This window comes from Pezoporus flaviventris, unplaced genomic scaffold, assembly GCF_033815535.1.
Source record: "Pezoporus flaviventris isolate CSIRO_AGI_PZ_B2104156 unplaced genomic scaffold, CSIRO_AGI_Pfla_v1 ptg000148l, whole genome shotgun sequence".
Taxonomy (NCBI): domain Eukaryota; kingdom Metazoa; phylum Chordata; class Aves; order Psittaciformes; family Psittacidae; genus Pezoporus; species Pezoporus flaviventris.
In genome coordinates this window covers 781,954-800,691 of record NW_026892696.1, presented here as the reverse complement: position 1 = coordinate 800,691, position 18,738 = coordinate 781,954, and the positions used below count along the sequence as shown (strand labels likewise).

The window sequence follows — 18,738 nt, the reverse complement described above, 5'->3', positions numbered from 1 at the left end:
TGGGGAGCAAGAGAAGGAGCTCAAGCAAATTGATGACTTTTTATATCTAGAGTCAGTTTCTGGTCAGGATAGTCCATATGACCAAGATATTTTACTTACAAAAGAGGTACAGTTGGAATAGTTGTACTAAATTTACTAAGGATGGGGAAGAATAGAAACATTACCTTGAAACCAAATAGCAGCCTTTAACACTGCTTTGCAGAGTGTGCTGGGTGAGGAGAGGGAGATTCAGAGGCATGAAACAGCTGAAGCAATCTTATAAAAGCTAATCAAGAATTCAAGTGATGGTATCAAATCTAATGACTCTGTACTGGGAGATAATTGTGACCAGAACACTGCTTACCACCACAATTGGAAAAGGAGACATTAAAATGAAGGAATGAAGCAGGGAAGACTAAAAGTATGCAGAAACTAAAGTGAGAAATAACCAGACAAGAAGGTTAGTAAATAACATGTAACTGCAAGTCAAGGCAGCCTATAAAGCCATGAGCCTGGTTCAAGGAGGGCTGAAAATGCTGCTGGTACTTTCTGTACACACATACATGTGTATTTCTATGTGTATGTAGGTGTAAGATGAGGTTGTAGATTGTTGCTTTTGTCCTTTCTGGATCACAGGAGGTTTTACAGCCGCTGGAGGTGCAAATCACTGACAGGAGTTCTGCGTGTGACAGAAGAAAAAGGCAATTCCTGCCTCCTTGGCAGTGCTTCTGGGGTCCTCCAAGCAGCCAGAAATGCTGGATGCAGTTGTAGCATGGAACTGAATTTGCCCTGGCAAATATTCTTCCTGCCTGTCTTATACAAACCCCAATTTCACTCCAGAAAGCTTGGTGTATTCATTTCCTGCAGTACGAAATCCCCCCAAAAGATCTTGTTATAGTTCCAAAGTCTGCGTGTGCTGTTGGAATAAAACTGTGTGTGTGTGTTTGTGCCTCTGTATGTGCAGTAGTTTGGTTTGTCTCTGCTCATGAATCGAATGTTGAATGCAAAATGATGTAGAAATTGTAGCTTGTTGCTCCCAGACAGGATGAAGCAGGTGAGGAGCCTGTCACCACTCTGCTGGTTCTACACTTTGCCCTCAGTGTTGGATTTGAGGGTTACTAAGTTAGCAAGAGGGCAGCTGGAGGAGGTAGCTGAGAGATAGGGAGAACTTATGTGAGTCTATTAGATATGAGAGAAGGATTATGCAAAGATTTAGTGGTATGACTTCACCTGATGCCTCTGGTCGCTCACTCATACCAATTGTGGCTTTGTTCTGTCACTTTAGGAGTAACTGTGTTTAGATCAGATGAGTTACACTGAATAGAATTCCTGCACGATCAGGTGTGGGCCCAATTTCACAGACTCATACAGTTGTTTGGGTTAATTTGATGAACTCCAGGCCAGTGTGACTTGTCTCCTTTAGCTCTGAAGCCTGAGAGGACACAGAGAGTGAAACCCAACTGTCAGAGCTGGCCCATCCCATTTCACAGCAGGGTTACAAATTCCTAGTGGGAAACCTTAACCAAATGAGTCAGACTCACTCAGCCTTTGAAAGAACCCATGCTTGAGTAGCAAGGATGCATTGCAAAGACTTTGCAGAGCTCTCTGTAGATTTACAATTTCTAACATAGACCATCTTGGAGTGGACAGGAGCAGCTAGAAACGGACACCTGTGCAGGTGTGTTTCACCTCCTGCCATCACAGAGTACAAACATCACAGCTTAAATCTGCTCCACAGTGTTTAGGTGCACAGATTTTACACTGTTGCTCAGCCCAGGAGGTTATTGCCAAAGGACTCATCATGCTACAGTCCACCCTGACACTGCTGCAGTGACTTATGGCTATGCTGTACAGTGGGAACAGACTCTTCCTTATTCTGTCATTGAAACCATGTGTTTGTACTGTACCTCTAAATCAGGAGCACCCCGAGGAGCTTCACAGTTGATCTTTATGTGCAACATTGGTGGTGTAGGCCTCATCACGCTGGCAGCTCTCTACAGGCTGGAGAATGTTCTACCTGTTAGTACATTAAAAAGGTTAAATATGTGAATGTGTTGCAATCTCTAAGCAAATACAGAAAGGAATAGAAGGGTCAGATTTTTCAACCTGCTGCACATAATAGAGGCTACACCCATGACTCAGGATTCAATTCAGACTTACACAACCATGGCCTAGGAACCTGCTGTGATCTCTACAAATTACTTTGCTTTGGCAACAGGATTTATTCATGCTCTTCTGCTCTGCTCCTAGGGGGGACTGGCTTCTGGGGTTTGTGTACAGAACCTCTTCTGCCCAGATCAATGTTGCAGGCCTCCAGCCAGTCGACCTAGAGGACAGGAGGATGGTAAACATGGACCTTTCATCTGTAGTAAGTAATACTACTGATTTTCTCAGTGTTTCCTTTGCTTGCAGCACTGCAACTTCACAGTCATTGATGAGAGGAGAATGGGATCCTGAAGAGAGCACCTCTGTGTGCTTCCCTTCCCTGCTGATCTCACAATTCACTATAGATTTTGTTGCCCAGCCAGCACTCAGTATTGAGCAAAATAAGGAGAATCTGCCTCTCTTTTTGGGTATTTTGAGGACTTTTTTGTTGTGAAATCCTCATCCTGGAGACAGAAAATGCCATTGTCTCCAAGAAAGATCCTGGTGTCTTGCAAGCCCTGTAGGGGGCACATAGGTAGGATTAGCAGCTGGGAAGCCTGGAGCTCAAACACACTGCAGTCTGCAGCCTTGTCTTGGTGGAGCCTTCAACATCATTCAGGTCCATACAGGGACAAGTCCACAGACCTTGTACCTTGGTCCTCTGGGCTGCACTGGTGCTGTGGTGCAGGAGCCAGTCTCTAATTGCAGCAGCTCTATGATGAGTTGTTGGAGGTCTCCAGGAAACAGAAAGATACTCACCCATGTGCCTGGTAGACATCAACTTCCTCAAAGCTATCTGGTGTCATTAATGAAAAGCCACTGGATTACATGTCTAGCAATATTCAACTCAATTACCTTAAGCAAACTAATGATCTCATTGCCTTGTCTTCACTGATGAGTGAGCTCTTTCACAGGAATTCATGCAGAACTTCCTTGTTTATCCATATACACAGTGATCTTGGACACACAGTTCTTGTTTTGCCACATCTTCATGTTTTAGTTCATTTTTCACTCTGCAAAGTGGATTGGAAGATGCTGCAGTTTGAATGTCCCCACTGTCAATGCTGCTCTGGAGCCAAAAGCACTCAAGTGCTTTCAGATTTGTTGGCACACCAGCCTGCTGAGCCTATAAGTACACAACTGTTACCTGCTCATTTCATTCGTTATACCTGAGCCATGGCCAGCCCTTGCCAGAAAATACAGGGCTTAATGCTCTACAGATCAAATAGAGACCCTGCAGAACAAACTAGAGGCTTCCCAGAAGGAAATGCTGTAGTAAAGGCTTTTAAACATGGCCCAGCACTGTTGCTTTTCCTGTATCTTTGCATCTCACTGGGTTTTCTAGGTTTGCATTTCCACATGTGCCCAGAGGCAAGTTCTTCCCCATGCCCAGAGTTGCCATTAGTCACTTGTGAGCAGTGACATCTGTTGCTGGCATGAAAAGAAGAATGGCCAAAGGTGTCAAGCGGTGTTGGCATTGGGTGACTCCTGTCAGCTCAGCCCATGTTCCTCTCCTCTTTTTGACTTCTCTTCAGAAATCCTCTTTCTGTTGACTTTCTGCTTCCTGGACTTTGAATTCCCCAGAGCCCTGCAGACTCCCTCCTGCCTGGCTGGCAGCAGCCCCAGTGCCCCCAGAGCTGCAGTATTTACAGTTCTAAATGAATAAGCTTGCAGAGCTGCTATCTGCTCGTCTTCCGTTGCTGTGCATCTGTACCCAGACAGCCCAGTACTGCTCTCCTTTCAGAGGGAGCTGACACTTCCACTTGCTTCATCTGACTGCAAAGCACTGGGGTTGGAAGCAACTCCCGCAGGAGGAGAAGCCGATCTTGATGAGGTATCATTGTCTTGATCCATTTTCCAGACCATGGAGCTTTATGAAAAGAATTACAGAACACTCTGATGAATATTTGACAAGTGAAAGGAGCAGGAATGGGAAGGAAACACTCAGGGGCAATCTGTTTTAAAGCAAAGATGGATTTTGCTGCAAGTACAGTGCAGAGAGAGTTTCTGCAATGGGGACTGGCTCCATCCCTGCAGATGCCTTTGCAGGATCCCATCCCCAGGAGTGTCCTGCCAGGAATAAGAAAGGCTGAGCTGTGCCACCATAACAAAGCATAGGTGATGCAAAGGTGCTCAGTGTGAAAGTATTATACAGGCAGCCTCCCTACTGATTTAGGCATCTCCCAGCCCATCCATGATGAAAACTGGGCTGGGTCCAAAGAGCTTGGTTCTTTTTGCCTCAGAATCCTCAAATAAGTGGAGGACTAAGAGCTCTCAGTATAAACAGGACTAAGAGATTCCAGTATGAACAGGGATTCACCTCTGAGGCATTTACTGCATGTCTCTCGTGATTAGTATGGGTTTTAGCTAGCTGTCATTAAAAAAACAGAGAAAAAACTGTCCTCCCACTCAGCAAATGCAGTTATAAAACCTTCCTAATGGTTACAATGAGGCTGATTTATCCACTAGATTTATTTGACAGCACCTGTTACAGAGACCGAGGAAGCAATTGAGCTGTGGTGGGTTAGGCTGATTGCTGCTTGTTCAGATGGGCTATTGGAGATGACATCCTGCATTAACATCTGTGCGTTGCAGAGCTGCTCCAGTCAGAGCACAGGCAGTGTGTGCTCAGGCGGGTTCACAAGTCAAGAACAGGGCTTTCTCTGGGCAGTTTAACTGCTGCAGAAACCAGGAGTGGACTTGAAAGCAAAGGAGTAGGAGGAATGTATGGTGGGAAGTCCAGCAGAGAGCATGGATAGGCCATGATGCCTTCCAGTGTCTGAAGGGGGCTACAAGGATGCTGGAGAGGGGCTCTTCATTAGGGACTGCAGCGATAGAACAAGGGGTGATGGTTTCAGACAAACAGGGGAAGTTCAGGTTGGAGATAAGGCAGAAGCTCTTCCCTGTGAGGGTGCTGAGGCGCTGGCACAGGGTGCCCAGAGAAGCTGTGGCTGCCCCATCCCTGGCAGTGTTCAAGGCCAGGTTGGACGCAGGTGCTTGGGTGACATGATGAAGTCTTTCCTTTCCCATGCTGCTAATGGCAGATAAATTCTCCTTTTCTTATTCTTCACCAGCGCATGTGCAGCCTGCCTTGGCTTTGCAAATGGAGAGATCTGTGTGGTGTCTGGAGATGATCCTGTTATCATCCCTCCTCACACACACTGATCTCTGTCCCCTGGCCCTCTCCACCCAGAACTTCTCCATCACTATAGAGAGCAGCATCACAGCTCACCTCATCTCCAGGGAGGGGGCTGCAGCTCCCATAAACTGAACTGTCTTTATGGCACTTACTGCACCCAACAGAAAGCCTTCAGTTGGAATTTTAATAGCCCATTATTCTCAATGACATTTCTGGTCTTTTGGGGTGGGTTTGAACTATGGAAACCTTTCCAAAGTACCAGACTGATTGCTCCTTCCAGCTGACTGATGGATCCACCTGAGCAGTGCTGTCACCTGTAGTAGCCCTTTGGAGATCAGGCAGTGCAGTGCTGTTGTCCCACATCAGAATTAGTGATACAGGCAGCTTGTGCTTTCCAGTGCGTCAAAGCAGCCATAAAATAAGATACCACAGGGGAGAAGTCACTGATGCACACTGATAAACCTACCCCACTGCTTGCATTTCCTTATAACGAGCATAAATGTATTTGCTTTGGTTACAAGAACACTGTTCTATTCCATTTGTTCCAGAATTCCTCCTGCCCTTTGTTCTGACAGATATTGAAGCAACTTTTTATTTCCCTTTAATGCTTTTATTGTTCCTTGTAACGTTTTCAATGTTCCCATCCCATCTCCTGTGCAGCCAAGCCAGTGGAAGAATTCAGCACAGGAAAACAGGCTTTTAAGAGATGGAATCACTACATTTTCCCACCAGGATGGCTGCACAGCTTGAAAGCAGCAAGAAAATGTGTTTGCTGTTCTTTTGCTGATGGCTCGGTACTTAAGGTCACAGTATTGGATTTGGCACATATATTCTATAGCAGAGAAAGAGTCCTACCTCCTCTTAATGCTTCTCAGGGCTTGCCTTGGTCTGGCTTTGTGGAATTCTTTCCTGGGCCATCCTGGAGACAGAATTGAGTTTCCTTTCAAGACGTTTAGAGCCGGCATCTGAGACAGGCTTTCAGAAGGCCTAAGCTTCTCTTTTAGCAGCACAGGGAAGGTTCAGCCCTTCAGAACCACTCATACCCAGTGATCATGGCACTCGAGGAATTCCTGCTGCTGGATGATGCGGAGTTACTAAAGTCTTCTCCTTAGGGGGGCAGAGGAGATTTGTTCTCCCTACTTAGAGAACATGACAGGCTGAGAAATTCCTCAGTGCTGATCAGGGCGGGTTGGTGACTGCAGAGGTTTCAGAACACACAAACAAGAGCCTTCCCAACCCCTCCCAAAAAGCCCATTTCCTCCTTGTTTCTCCAACACTGCTCGTTTCTCTCTTTAGCACCAAGCCCCCCTGGTGAGCAGTAAAACGTTCAGCCTTGTTCAGAGAACAATGCACACCACAGCCAGTCCATTAGCCCTTCAGTGGTTATTTTAATTAACTAATCTGTTGGAAACAGGCAGAGCCCATTGAGCCATCTGGGCTGGTTAAAGCCACATATTGCATTAGTAATGTGCTGATTAAAAACTTCATTTTGCTCCAAGTCCCGAATGCATCCAAATGTTACCACTCAGAAACTGCTTCCTGCAAACAGCTCCGAGGCTTGAATTCCACCCATGCAGGAAAGGAGGCTTCTTTTAGGCTTTGGTCAAGGTGCGCTGCTAAGCCTGGCTGCTGGCTTAGCAGGGAAGGACCCAGCCAGACTAGCAAGGAGGGAGGAGGCTGGGTTTCTTTGCAGCCCCTTCCTGGGAAGCAGGAAACCTGGGAATGTGGTGTCAGGCATTCCCTGCTGTGGAAATTCCTTAATTCCTAGCAATACTTGGGAAAAGAAGAGATGGTGTTGCCTGAGAGAGTTTCCTGCCTGGGTCAGGAATGGTTTAATTTGCTAGAAACTGAATTTACCAGAGATGCTTAAATATCTTAGAATGCAAATCATACCTTGCACAGGAGACCTGAAGCAGAGAAGGCAGCTTCTGCCTTCAGCCTGTTGGCCTTTAGCATCTAACAATAATCACAGAATCCCAGACTGGTTTGGGTTGAAGGGAGCTTAAAGCTCACCCAGCTCTAACCCCTGCCACAGGCAGGGACCCCTTCCACTAGAGCAGCTTGCTCCAAGCCCCTGGGTCCAACCTGGCCTTGAACACTGCCAGGGATGGGGCAGCCACAGCTTCCCTGGGCACCCTGTACCAGCGCCTCAGCACCCTCACAGTGGAGTACAATCACCTGCAGAGGAGGTTCTCTCTCCTTCCTGCCTCCTGTCTGGAATGGAGCATTCCAGCCTCCATCTCAGAAGGGTTTATCTTATCTCAGCAATCACTCACAGTAAAACTGTGTGTGTTTGTGTATTGCTGACTTTAATTTGGCTCAGGCTAGCCTCAGGCTCCCAGTTTCCTATAGTGTGGGCCAGGTCACTGTTTCCAGCCAAGAACCTTTCACACACTTGGTAGCTGTTCTGAGATTGAATTACTATATTACAATTAAGATAATCTTTGCTTTTAGGGACCTAAGGCACGATGAGGGCACATGACTGAGCAGAGAGTGGGGAGCTGAACTAAAACAGCTTGTCTGGTATCTCTGCCCATGGCAGATTATGCTTTGTGGTACCCAGAATATGGGGGTTTGTAACTCAGCAACATCCGAGCACTTAAACAACCCTTAGAGGAAAACTAATCCATGCAGGGAGCAGCAAGCTCAGGTTATCAATGGCACCTGCATTTGTCAGACCTCTTTTTTCCAGCCTTTCAGAGCTAACCCCAAGTCTGATGATGTTGGTGGCTCCTGAGCTGAAGGACTCGCCTGAGCCAGGCTCCCCACAGCCTCCCCACTAACAGGACTCTTGTTTTCTGCAGGTCAACGGCCACCTGGACTACATGAAGCAAATGGACACGATCCTCAAAGCTGTGGGCATAAAAACCAAGGAAAAGAAGGGCAGTGGCAGCTTCTCCTCCCCTCCAGCCAGGCAGTCCCAGCAGGCAGCGGGCAGTAGGACTCGGGAAGAGGAAGGCACTGTGCAGGAGGAGGAGGATGAGGATGAGGATGTGGCTGCAAGTGATGCTCTCCCAGCCAGTGCTCACTGCCCAGATTCCCCCAGCCCTGTCCTGGGAGGAACCAAGGAACAGGCAGCAGGGGAAGGAGCACATTAGAGCTCGGTGCTGGGCAGAGATGCTCAACCAGCACTGAAACTGCTTCCAAAGCACTGGCATTCCCAAAGGAATATCGGTAGCACTGGCAGAGCTGCAGCTGCAGGTTTCAGACCCTCCTGAGAGCCTGGAGCATGGCACCAGTGTGTCACTGGATCAGAGCTTATGGAGCAGCTGCCCACAGCATCTCCCATGGAGAAGGGGCTGATTCCTGCCTGAATCAGCCCTGCTCCTCAGGAAGCGCTTCCCTCCTTGCACAAAGTGGGTTTGTCCTGGGAGGAAGCAGTTCTCCCCATCAGGGGCTGTGTTTCTGCTGTGGAACTTTTGGGAAAGAGGTGTCTCTGGGTACTTTGAAGCAGATTGAGGAGAGGGGCTCTAGGAAATGAAACCCACTTTTGGTGGTCGATTTGGCTTTGGCTTTCATGTGAGCTGGTGCACTGCAGGCTCTGGTGTCCAGGCACCTACATCCCAGTGCCCACACTTCAGCTCTGCTGAGTGAGGAGGTGAAGGGCTGGGGCTGCCTGGCTCCTCTCCCTGCCTGCTGTAGGTTTGGTGTGCCGGCTTGGGCACTTCCCCATCAACACGACTGGGAGCTGAGTGCAGTGAGTGCTCGAGGTGGAGACACACTTGGAGACCCCAGGTGAACACAGCAGAGCAAACAGAGTGGGCTGGTTGTGCTTTAGTGCTCTGTAAAACCTCCTCCCAGGCTTTGCAAGCCAGCAACCCACAGAGACTTTGCTTTTGTGTCTCACACACTTCTCCAGCCTTGAAAGTCCCTCCAGGCATATTTTTCATTGGCTTAATACTTGGCATAGGATGAATCTGTTTGATTTCTGCCTCCTTCCGTAAGAGCTAATTGGTATCCGCTCTCCGCTCCCCCAGTCTCACACCGGAGGGAGGGACCCCACTTTACATCTGCCACCACACAGAGCCTTCCAAACCCATGTGGGACTGATCCACATCTTCCATCAGAGGTTCTTTTCTGACCTGTTTTGCTGCTGAGCCCGAGCAAATGCATCTACCAGGAACAGGGCAGGAGGAGAAACCTTCTCGTGTAGAAACACCTCCAGATCAGAAGGTCTTGACTCATGAGAGGGGAAGGAGCATGGCTGCAGCTTCCCGTTTCACACACCAAGTCCTTCTCCTCCCTCCCTGTCCCAGCAGCTACTTTAATACCCACCTTCCCTTCCCTTCCCGAGCTTTGGGCACACCTTACCTGCAGGTGACTTCTCCTGAAGTCCAAAGTGTGGCTGGTTTGGGGTCTGACGTTGTTGGGGGCTTTTCCTCTCTCCACATCCTGCTGTCAGGGGGCTCGGTGCTGCTCAGTGCTGATTCCAGAGCAGGGCCTTGGAAACATCCCAAGGACTGGGAGCCCCCAGCCTGTTTTGCAGGGCAGTGGTGTTGCCTGCAGGAAAGGGCGGTGATTCCTCCGTGGCATCAGAAGCTTTGTCCACAAGCAAGCACCTCATTGCAAAGAACTGGCTCAGTGAGTCCTGGTACTGCTTTTGACCATTTGGCTTGAAGAAGTGGCCTCTCTCCATCCATCTCCCACATCCTGTGCCTGCTGATCCGGTCACCTCACACACTGCACCCGGTGTCTGCCAGCTCCTTTTGCACTGGAGCTACAGCCAGAGTGTAAAGCAGTTTAAGGGCAGATGCACTCACTTCATGCTCGATGCCAAACCCCATCTGTCCTCAGGTAGGTACCAAAAGTGCACGACCCCTTGTGCTGTTTGGACCCGGGCTCAGTCCTGCCACAGGCACTGCCTGCCCTGGGGTGGGGGGCATTTATAGCAAGGAAACGTGGATTTCTTCATACCAACCCCTTGTTCAGTTCTGGAACACGCGTGGGTGATGTGGAAAGAAAACCAATGCAATTTGCTTGGTGTGTGGTGGCTTCTTCCAGCATCCGGTCCCGCAGGGATGGTTTGTGTGGATAACAGTGAGTTCTGGGAGTGCTTGGAAAAAGGCAGCAGTCTGATTCCAAAGGGGCAGCCCCCGGCCCATCGCTACGTCAGGAAGGCACTTGAGGAGGGATTTGCTAAAAGCACTCATTGGGTTATTACACGTTTGAAGTGCCCACTTGCTGCCTTAGTCACTTTTCTCTCTGCTGGTGGCTGCGGAGGGGCTGGAATTGTTGTTTAAAAGACAATGTTTGGTTACATTTTCACTGCAAAGGGAATAAAAAGTCTATTTTTTTAACCACATCATCTAAAAATTGACGGATTGTCAAAGTATGATGGGCACATGCCAAAAATAGGACGCTGTAGGATGCAATCCAAAGGGAAGCTTATCTCCTGTCAGGATACCCACAGAGCCACACACGAGGCAAACACCCACACCTTGCTGAGGAGCCAGGAAGTGGTGCTGAGCATCCTGCATCACGTTTAACCCCCGTTGTGCAGTTTGTGATTAAACACGATGGTTTCACTGTGCTGCTGCTCACTGCAGCACCGATACAGCCCCAGTCAGGCGAGGGGATTAACCTCCAACCAGATGGGATGTTCTGTTCCCAAACCTCTTGCCCGTGGGTCATGGGACGCTGTTTCCCCCATTGCTCTCAGTGCATTTGGTGACCCACCGAGCTGTGGGAGTGGGAGATGAAAGCCAGGCCTTGGTTTAACTCCGGGGAGATGTTGGCTGTGGAAGATGTGGTGCCCAAGGTTCCAAGTGACCAGAAAAGGCCCCAAGGAGCATCTCTTGGAGAGGGACAAGCGCTTGGTGACGGCGAGCAGAGGCAGGATGGGAGGAGAGGAGAACAAGGCAGGTCCGTTGGGCGGTGAAACGGGGCTCGGCACGGATCCTTCCCAGCACTCGGAGCTCCGGGACCCCCTCTCAGGCCAGGGGGGTGCTGAGCTGCCGGGGCTGCAGCTCCGTGTCGGGGGGCTCCGCGCCGAGGCTGCCCATGGGGGCCGGGAGCAGGCTGTGCTCGTTGCCCAGCACCCCCGAGTCGGTGTCAGCCTGCAGCGTGAGCACGTTCCTGAGGGACGTGGCGGCGCGGGCCCCGCTGTTGGAGTTCCTCATGGAGAGGGAGATGGCGCTGGGCCGCGGCTCCCCGGGGCGCCGGCAGCACGGCAGGTACTTGCCCATGGCCCTCTTGAAGTCCCTCATGAAGAGCGGGTAGATGATGGGGTTCATGGTGCTGTTGCAGTACCCGAGCCAGGTGAGGACGTCGAAGAAGCCGGCTGGAACGCAGCCACACACTGCCTGGGGGCACACAGCGAGGGTCAGCGGCGGGGCCCGTCTCAGCCCCCATCCCAGCCGTGGCAGCACCTCCCTTTCACAGAAACCCGTCAGAACCTTTCCAAAGGGCTTTGCCTTGATGCTGCTCCACAGGGAGATCCTGGGATCATCCAGGTTGGAAAAGCCCTTTAAGCTCATCCAGTCCAACCCTTACCCCTGCACTGCCAAGGCCACCCCTAACCCATGGCACTGAGGCCTCGTCTCCATGGGGTGTGAACACTTGCAGGGACGGTGACTGCAGCCCTGCCCTGGGCAGCCTGTTCCAATGCCTGAGCACCCTCTGGGGAAGGAATTGTTCCTCAGCTCCATCTAAACCTGCCCTGGTGCAGCTTGAGGCCGTTTCCTCTTGCCCCATCCCTTGCCCCTTTGGTCCTGGAGCCTTTCCAGCCGTTCCTGCAGGTGCCCAAGCCTGAACCCATCTGGTTTCGAAGTGAAAACCGACTGAAACCCCCATGTCAAACCCACCCGAGCCTTACCTGCGTCACGTTGGTGACGAAGAAGGGCAGCCAGGCCACGAAGAACATGCCCAGGAGGATGCCCAGCGTCAGGCTGGCCTTCAGCGCCTTCTTGCTGTGCTTGCTGGTGAACCTCCTGCTCTCGCTGCCGGCCGCGGGCTGGCTCGGGGCGCGGGGAGCCTGGGGAGGGAGAAGGGACAATGAGCGATTCCCACCAGCTGGAACACCGGCCCCAGCCTGCAGGGAAGTGCAGAGCCTGCAGTTCTTTCCCTTTGGGCAGTGGGCAGGAGGGGGCACGCACTGCACCGCGCGTCGGGGAGAGGAGGCAAGAGAAGCCCTCAACATTGAGAGCGCTGTAACTGGAAAACAGAGGCTTTCTCGTCAGGCTGCTCCTTTAGAGACAAACGCGGCTCATCAGGGCTTTGGGGAGGATAAAACATGCCCTGGAGGTGCAGCCTGAGCTGCTGCTTAGAGCAGAAACTCTGTGGTTAAAGGCAGGACATCAGAGATGTCAGCCTGCAGAGCCCACAGCTCAGGGCTCTGTCCCTGCAACCCAAACCGAAGCCATTAGCTCAGCCCTCTGCCAGAAATAACCAGGGGCCCGTTGGCACCCAGCTTGGGGCCCAGAAAAGAGAAGGAAAACGTGGTTAAAAAGGGGAAACTCCAGGATTCCCTGGAGGAGCCTCCTGGGACACGGGGGTGGTGCTGGTTTCACACAGAGCAAAGCACCCGAGCACCTCGAGGTGTTTGCAGCACCCAAACCCCTGACTTGCGGGCGGAAAAGGCACATTGATGCTGTTGTCGCTGGTCTTCCCTCCTCATTTCCCTTTGGAAAGGCTGGCGCATCCCATCAGGTGCAGGAGCTGGGCGAATCCCAGAGCCTCGGCTGCTTTTGTCTAAGAGAGAGCAACGAACTAAATCAAGGTATTTAAAGGCAATTACGTTTGTCATTCCCTGCAGGACCCGAGGTCAGTAAAGCCCATTATAGGGAATTAAAGCTGTTACATTTAGCGGCAATTACCTTCTCCTGGAGAAACACAAACAAGCCCCGGTGATAAAAGCCACACACCCGAGGCTGAGCAGCGATGCAAGGAGGGATCGCGCAGCTCCCGTTAGGCACCAGGGAGCAGGAACAGGCGCTGCCGCTTCCAAAGGCTCCCTTGGAACCTGGCATTTGCCGTGGTTTAAACCCCTTCTCCCCCATCCGCCTCACACCCACCGCGGCCAGGACTGAGGAGGGGGAAGTCAGGGAGGATTAAAACCCCCTGGAAGGACCCAGCCAGAAGGGAGCCGAAGCTCCATTCAGTTTCGCCTGGGTTTCAATACGTTCCTTGCGCTGTTCCTGTGCTCCCGAGCAGCTCAAAAGCTGGGACAAGACACGGGGGGGGGCATCAGAGGACACCGAGGTGGATGTTGCCCCAAATCCCCCCCGCAGCCTGGCTTTGCTGGCTCCAGAAGCCACAAACGCCCCCCTGCACCCGGCGCACGGGTGCCAGCAAGGAGCAGCGTCCCCGTGGGCACCTTACCTGTGCCGTGGCCTCCTCGGCGGTGGCGGTGGCCACGTTGGAGGCGAGGGAGGCCACCTGCACGGCCTGCTTGCGGGCCGCCAGGAGGATGCGGCAGTAGGTGAAGGAGATGGCGGTGGAGGGGAGGAAGAAGGTCAGGCAGGAGGCCACCAGGGCGTAGGGCAGGCTGACCAGCAGCCGGCACTGGTCCTCATCCCCGCGGGAGGTGACGTTTGGGGACCGGACCTCGAAGTCCAGCTCGTGCCACCCCATCTTGATGGGCAGGAAGGAGGCCAGCGCGGCCAAGGTCCAGGTAGCCAGGATGAGCCAGAGGGCCCTGCAGGAGGTCATGCGCAGCTTGTACTTGAGCGGGGAGATGATGAGCAGGTACCGGTCCAGGCTGATGATGCAGAGGTTGAGGATGGAGGCGCTGCAGCACATGACATCGAAGGAGTACCAGAGCGAGCAGAAGTCACTGCGCAGCACCCAGCGCCCGTAGAGCTGGTTCAGCATGGCCGGGGGCATCACCACCAGCCCCACCATCAGGTCGGACATGAAGAGCGACACCAGGAAGTAGTTGGAGGTGTTGCGGAGGGAGCGCTGGGTGACGATGAGGAGGATGAGGAGGAAGTTCCCCGCCGCGGTCAGCAGGATGATGAAGCAGAGGAAAGCAGCCACCCAGCTGCTCCCCACCAGCAGCGAGCGCTCCCCCAGCACGCTGGCGTTGGGGGCTCCCAAGTCACCCTCCATGAGGAGTTGCAGGGAGCTTCGCCAGCACGCCCGGTGCTAGGTGATCATGGCAGGGGGCAGCACCAGGGCGAGAAGAGGCATCCCCGTGCATCCATCCTCCCTTCTCTCCTGCTCCTCTCCCACTGCTCTGTCTCTTCACCGGCGATCAGGGCAGAGTGATGTTCCCAGGAGCCCATCAGCAGGAGCAAGGTTCTCCTCCCCATTACTCACAGCCAGGTGTTTCCTCATCCCTGCAAATCCCCCTGCTCCGGGATGCCCTTGGACACTGCTTCCGGACGCTGGGGATGCTCTGGGCGCCAGGAAGGCTTGAGATGCTCTGGATGGCAGGATGCTTGAGGTGCCAGGGATGCTCTGGATGGCAGGATGCTTGAGGTGCCAGGGATGCTCTGGATGGCAGGATGCTTGAGGTGCCAGGGATGCTCTGGATGGCAGGATGCTTGAGGTGCCAGGGATGCTCTGGATAGCGGGATGCTCTGAAGCTCTGGATGTGCTGGAACATAAGAATGCTCCAAATGCTCTGGACCTCAGGATACATCACATACTGGGATGCTCTGGACCGGGGATGCTGGGGATGCTTTGGACCCGAGGCCCTTCACCCGCCCCCCGGCTGGGCTTGGCTCCCTGCAGAGCTCTGTCCCCTGGGGCAGTGGGGCCGCACCGAGCTCCCCCCGCAGCTGCTGCTGCTGCAGGCAGAGCCAGGGAGGAGAGGCAGAGCCGGAGCTGCTCCCAGCCACGCGCGCCGGGAGGAGGAGGATGCAGGCTCCGAGTGGGCAGGTGCCTGTCCCCGGCAGAGGTGCGTGCAGGGTGCGTGTCTGTGGTGTCCGTGTCCGTGCGTCCATGTGCAGGCACCAGCCAGACCTTCACCTGCGGCTCTGCGCTGCACAGCAAGGGATGCAGAAACGCGGATTTGGAGGAGGTGGGGCCAGGGAGGGCGAGGAGGGGATGAGATGCAATGAGATGCTGATGACAACAGGGATCTGCTCTGAACTCCACAAAGTGGCACGCAGAGAGTTCCTTTCTCTGCCTTAAAGAGACAGCCCGCACCGTGCTCTGCCTCCCCACGCCAGCACTGGGGACCCCACATTGTCCGGGCAGGTGAGCAGTGACCCCTGGACCAGCAGGTCCATGGGCAAGCCCTGCCCACGCCAGGCTCCATCCTCTGTGCTGGGTGATTTGGAGCAAAGCCACATGAAAAGCATCCAAGGCTGCACCGAGAGCCCGCTCCGAGCAGCCAGAGGCAGAGGGAGGATTTGATGGCTGCTTTTCCACCCATCTGCAGCCAGGGATGGAGGGAGTGAGCAGAAGCCAAGAGCAGAGGCTGCACCGCACCAGGGGAGCATCAGCCCTCCCCTCTCTGCTCCATGGTTACCTGGGCTGCCCTCGGTGCAGCACCCCTGGGTGGACCCACGGCAACTGCCCTTCGGCAAGTGGGAGCCAGGGTGTGCTGCTGGCTTCTTCATTCCTTCTAGTTGAGCACTTCTGAGTCTTTCAGTGCTTGCCACCACCTCCACACATCGCAGCCAACCCCTCGTGGTGCTCGGCAGGGTCTGCTTTGGGGTTTTAACCACCCAGCTGCCAAAAGCCTTCTTTTCCTTCCAGTCCCTTGCTGCAGTTTCTGCTGGGGATGAGCAGAGCCAAGGGCACCCACCCCAGCACAGACCAGAGCCGTGCATGTGCCTGCCGTGGGGCACGGGCACTGCCCCTTCCTCCCTGCACCACCGCGGATGTTGGTGCAGATGTGGGGTGAGAGCCAGCTGCGCCCGGCCCCATCCTGCTGCACCAAACCCCACTTTTCTCTTCACCAAACCCCACTTTTCTCACCAGCTTTGTGCTTTCCCCCGTGGCCCAACGGGCACTTGAGGCCTGGAACCATCTCAGAGCAAGGGACAGAGGGACGCAAAGCAGGGCTCAGCTCTGTGCACGGATGCAGCCCATGGGCACCCCGGGACCCCGGCACCGCTTCCCTGAGCAACATCAGCCAGCAGCGGCAGGGCGAGGCGAGCCAGGGCAGGCTCCGGAGCTGGCGGCTGGGTCTGCGCTCCCTCTGCTCCCCAGAGCTCCCTGGCTGCTCCCAGCCGAAGCCCCGCGGCCGCCTCGGCACCACCGTGTCCTGGCAGGGGCCCAGGGCAGCGCAGGCACGCGAGGCTCTGATCGCAGCGGGAGGGATCCGGGAGCAGCGTTCGCACCAGGAAACCCTCCCTTCCCCAGCACATCTGCGCTGGGAACCAGCGAAGCCCCCTGCGGCAGCCTCCCGGCGAGGGCGCATCAGGGAGCAGCAGATTCATCCCAGCTGGCTCCGTGCGAGGGGAGGAAGCGGGGCCACAGGAGCAAAGCCGCGCTCCCCGCGCAGCCCCGCTGCACCCCAGCCTCGGGAGCAGCTCAGCCCCAGAGCTTCGGCTTCTGCGTTGGATCAGGAGCGCGTCCGATGCGGCTGCTGGGGAAGTGAATCTGAACTGATGGGAGCAAAATGAGGACCGGCTTTAACCTGCCCGAGGGGAGGCTGAGATGGGCTCTGAGGCAAAAGCTCTTCCCTGTGAGGGTGCTGAGGCGCTGGCACAGGGTGCCCAGAGAAGCTGTGGCTGCCCCATCCCTGGCAGTGTTCAAGGCCAGGTTGGACACAGGGGCTTGGAGCAAGCTGCTCCAGTGGAAGGGGTCCCTGCCCGTGGCAGGGGTTGGAGCTGGCTGGGCTTCAAGGTCCCTTCCAACCCAAACCATTTCAGGATTCCCTGATTCCGTGAAAACGTGTTTAAGAAACCTGCCCTAAACGAGCTCCGAATCCCACCATTGCCCCTGCACAGGCTCCTGTGCCCCCCTGTGTGCGCTGTCCCTGCGCACATCCCAGAGCACATCTGCAGGGCATCGCGGCTCCACCAGCTCTGCTCTCCCCTACCACCAGCAGGGAAGCAAATCCAGGTCCTCGACAGCCACACAGCGGAGGAAAGGGCTGCTGAGGAGAACGGGAAGGGCCGAGGGAGGTCGGTGAGGACACGGGGGCGGTCCAGGCCAGCCCCACCGGTGCAGTTTGTCCTCGGGGTCTGGTTCCATCCTTTCCGTGGGATGGCTCCTTAGGGCTGGTTTGGGGCAGAGCCTTTAGCACCTTCCCTCCACAGAGCAGCCTCCGTGGCCTGCACTGAGGCTCGGGGGGTGTTGAAGGAGGGGGGGACCTCCTGCTCCCAACCCCTTGTGCTGCAGCTCCTGGGACCACAGGGGCAGTTCCCCGGCCAAACTCAGGCCCTGTTTCCACTGACAGCAATGAAAGAGCCCCGTGGCAGAGGCTGGTGAGAGCGCAGGTGTCTGGAAAGCTCCCTGCTCCCTGCCTTGGGAAGACACCGCACAGCCAAAGACATAACCTCAACACACCGGACCCCTCCGGGCCCACCAGGGGCTGCAATTGCTGCCTCAATGCAAACACCATTTGGAGCTGCTCTCCAAACACGTGCAGAGCCCCCAGAGCCTGGGATTCATTCACTAAGAGCTGGTGGCTTGCACGGACCAGCCTCACATCCCACCGGAGCACCGGGACCTTCTCCAGGTTCAACAAGGGAGCATCACCTGGTTGTCTCTGGCACAGCCAGGCTGGGGGCACCAGTGGGAGCAGAGGTTTGCGAGGGCACACTCTGCCCTGCCCAGGGAATGCCGATCCCTTGGGAAATTCCTTTTCCAGCCTTGGAAAAGAGCCCTCTGGTTTCCAGCCGAGGTGCTCGGGTCCCCTCCTCACCCAGGAAGGGATGTCCATGTCCACATCCGTGCCCACATCCATGTCCCCATCCATGTCCACATCCGTGTCCCCATCCGTGCCCACATCCATGTCCCCATCCATGTCCACATCCATGTCCACATCCGTGCCCACATCCATGTCCCCATCCATGTCCACATCCGTGTCCCCATCCGTGCCCACATCCATGTCCCCATCCATGTCCACATCCATGTCCACATCCGTGCCCACATCCATGTCCCCATCCATGTCCACATCCGTGTCCCCATCCGTGCCCACATCCATGTCCACATCCGTGCCCACATCCGTGTCCACATCCGTGACCACATCCGTGTCCACATCCGTGTCCCCATCTGTGTCCACATCCGTGTCCACATCCGTGTCCACATCCGTGTCCACATCCCTGTCCACATCCATGCCCACATCCATGCCCACATCCGTGTCCACATCCATGTCCACATCCGTGCCCACATCCGTGCCCACATCCATGTCCACATCCGTGTCCACATCCGTGCCCACATCCATGTCCCCATCCGTGCCCACATCCGTGTCCACATCCGTGTCCACATCCGCGTCCACATCCGCGTCCCCATCCGCGTCCACATCCGCGTCCACATCCGCGTCCACATCCGCGCCCACATCCGCGTCCACATCCGCGTCCACATCCGCGTCCACATCCGTGTCCCCATCCGTGCCCACATCCGTGTCCACA

General features: G+C 54.4%; 2 protein-coding genes and 1 long non-coding RNA gene across 5 annotated transcripts in view; 1 reads left to right on the top strand and 2 right to left on the bottom strand.

The window, feature by feature from the left end:
• The window catches only part of TMCO4 (transmembrane and coiled-coil domains 4), a 31,191-nt gene extending 22,578 nt beyond the window's left edge, over positions 1-8,613 (top strand). For all 3 annotated transcript variants that reach the window (XM_061479418.1, XM_061479417.1, XM_061479415.1), the window contains 2 exons: positions 2,230-2,347; positions 8,068-8,613. In XM_061479418.1, the coding sequence (XP_061335402.1) occupies positions 2,230-2,347; positions 8,068-8,361 (412 nt within the window). In that variant the 3' untranslated portion in view covers positions 8,362-8,613. The remainder of the gene's footprint in view (positions 1-2,229; positions 2,348-8,067) is intronic.
• Positions 1,217-2,223, bottom strand: LOC133283016 (uncharacterized). The gene is made up of 3 exons (XR_009747747.1): positions 2,086-2,223; positions 1,887-1,996; positions 1,217-1,411 (listed from the first exon to the last, which is right to left on the bottom strand). It is a non-coding gene; the product is annotated as an uncharacterized LOC133283016 (long non-coding RNA).
• Positions 8,614-10,875: 2,262 nt separating the features above from the next.
• HTR6 (5-hydroxytryptamine receptor 6) lies at positions 10,876-14,364 on the bottom strand. The gene is made up of 3 exons (XM_061479430.1): positions 13,583-14,364; positions 12,078-12,236; positions 10,876-11,565 (listed from the first exon to the last, which is right to left on the bottom strand). The coding sequence occupies exons 1-3, from the start codon at positions 14,309-14,311 to the stop codon at positions 11,194-11,196; spliced, it is 1,260 nt and encodes a 419-aa protein (XP_061335414.1). The 5' UTR covers positions 14,312-14,364; the 3' UTR covers positions 10,876-11,193.
• Between the last annotated feature and the right edge of the window lie 4,374 nt (positions 14,365-18,738).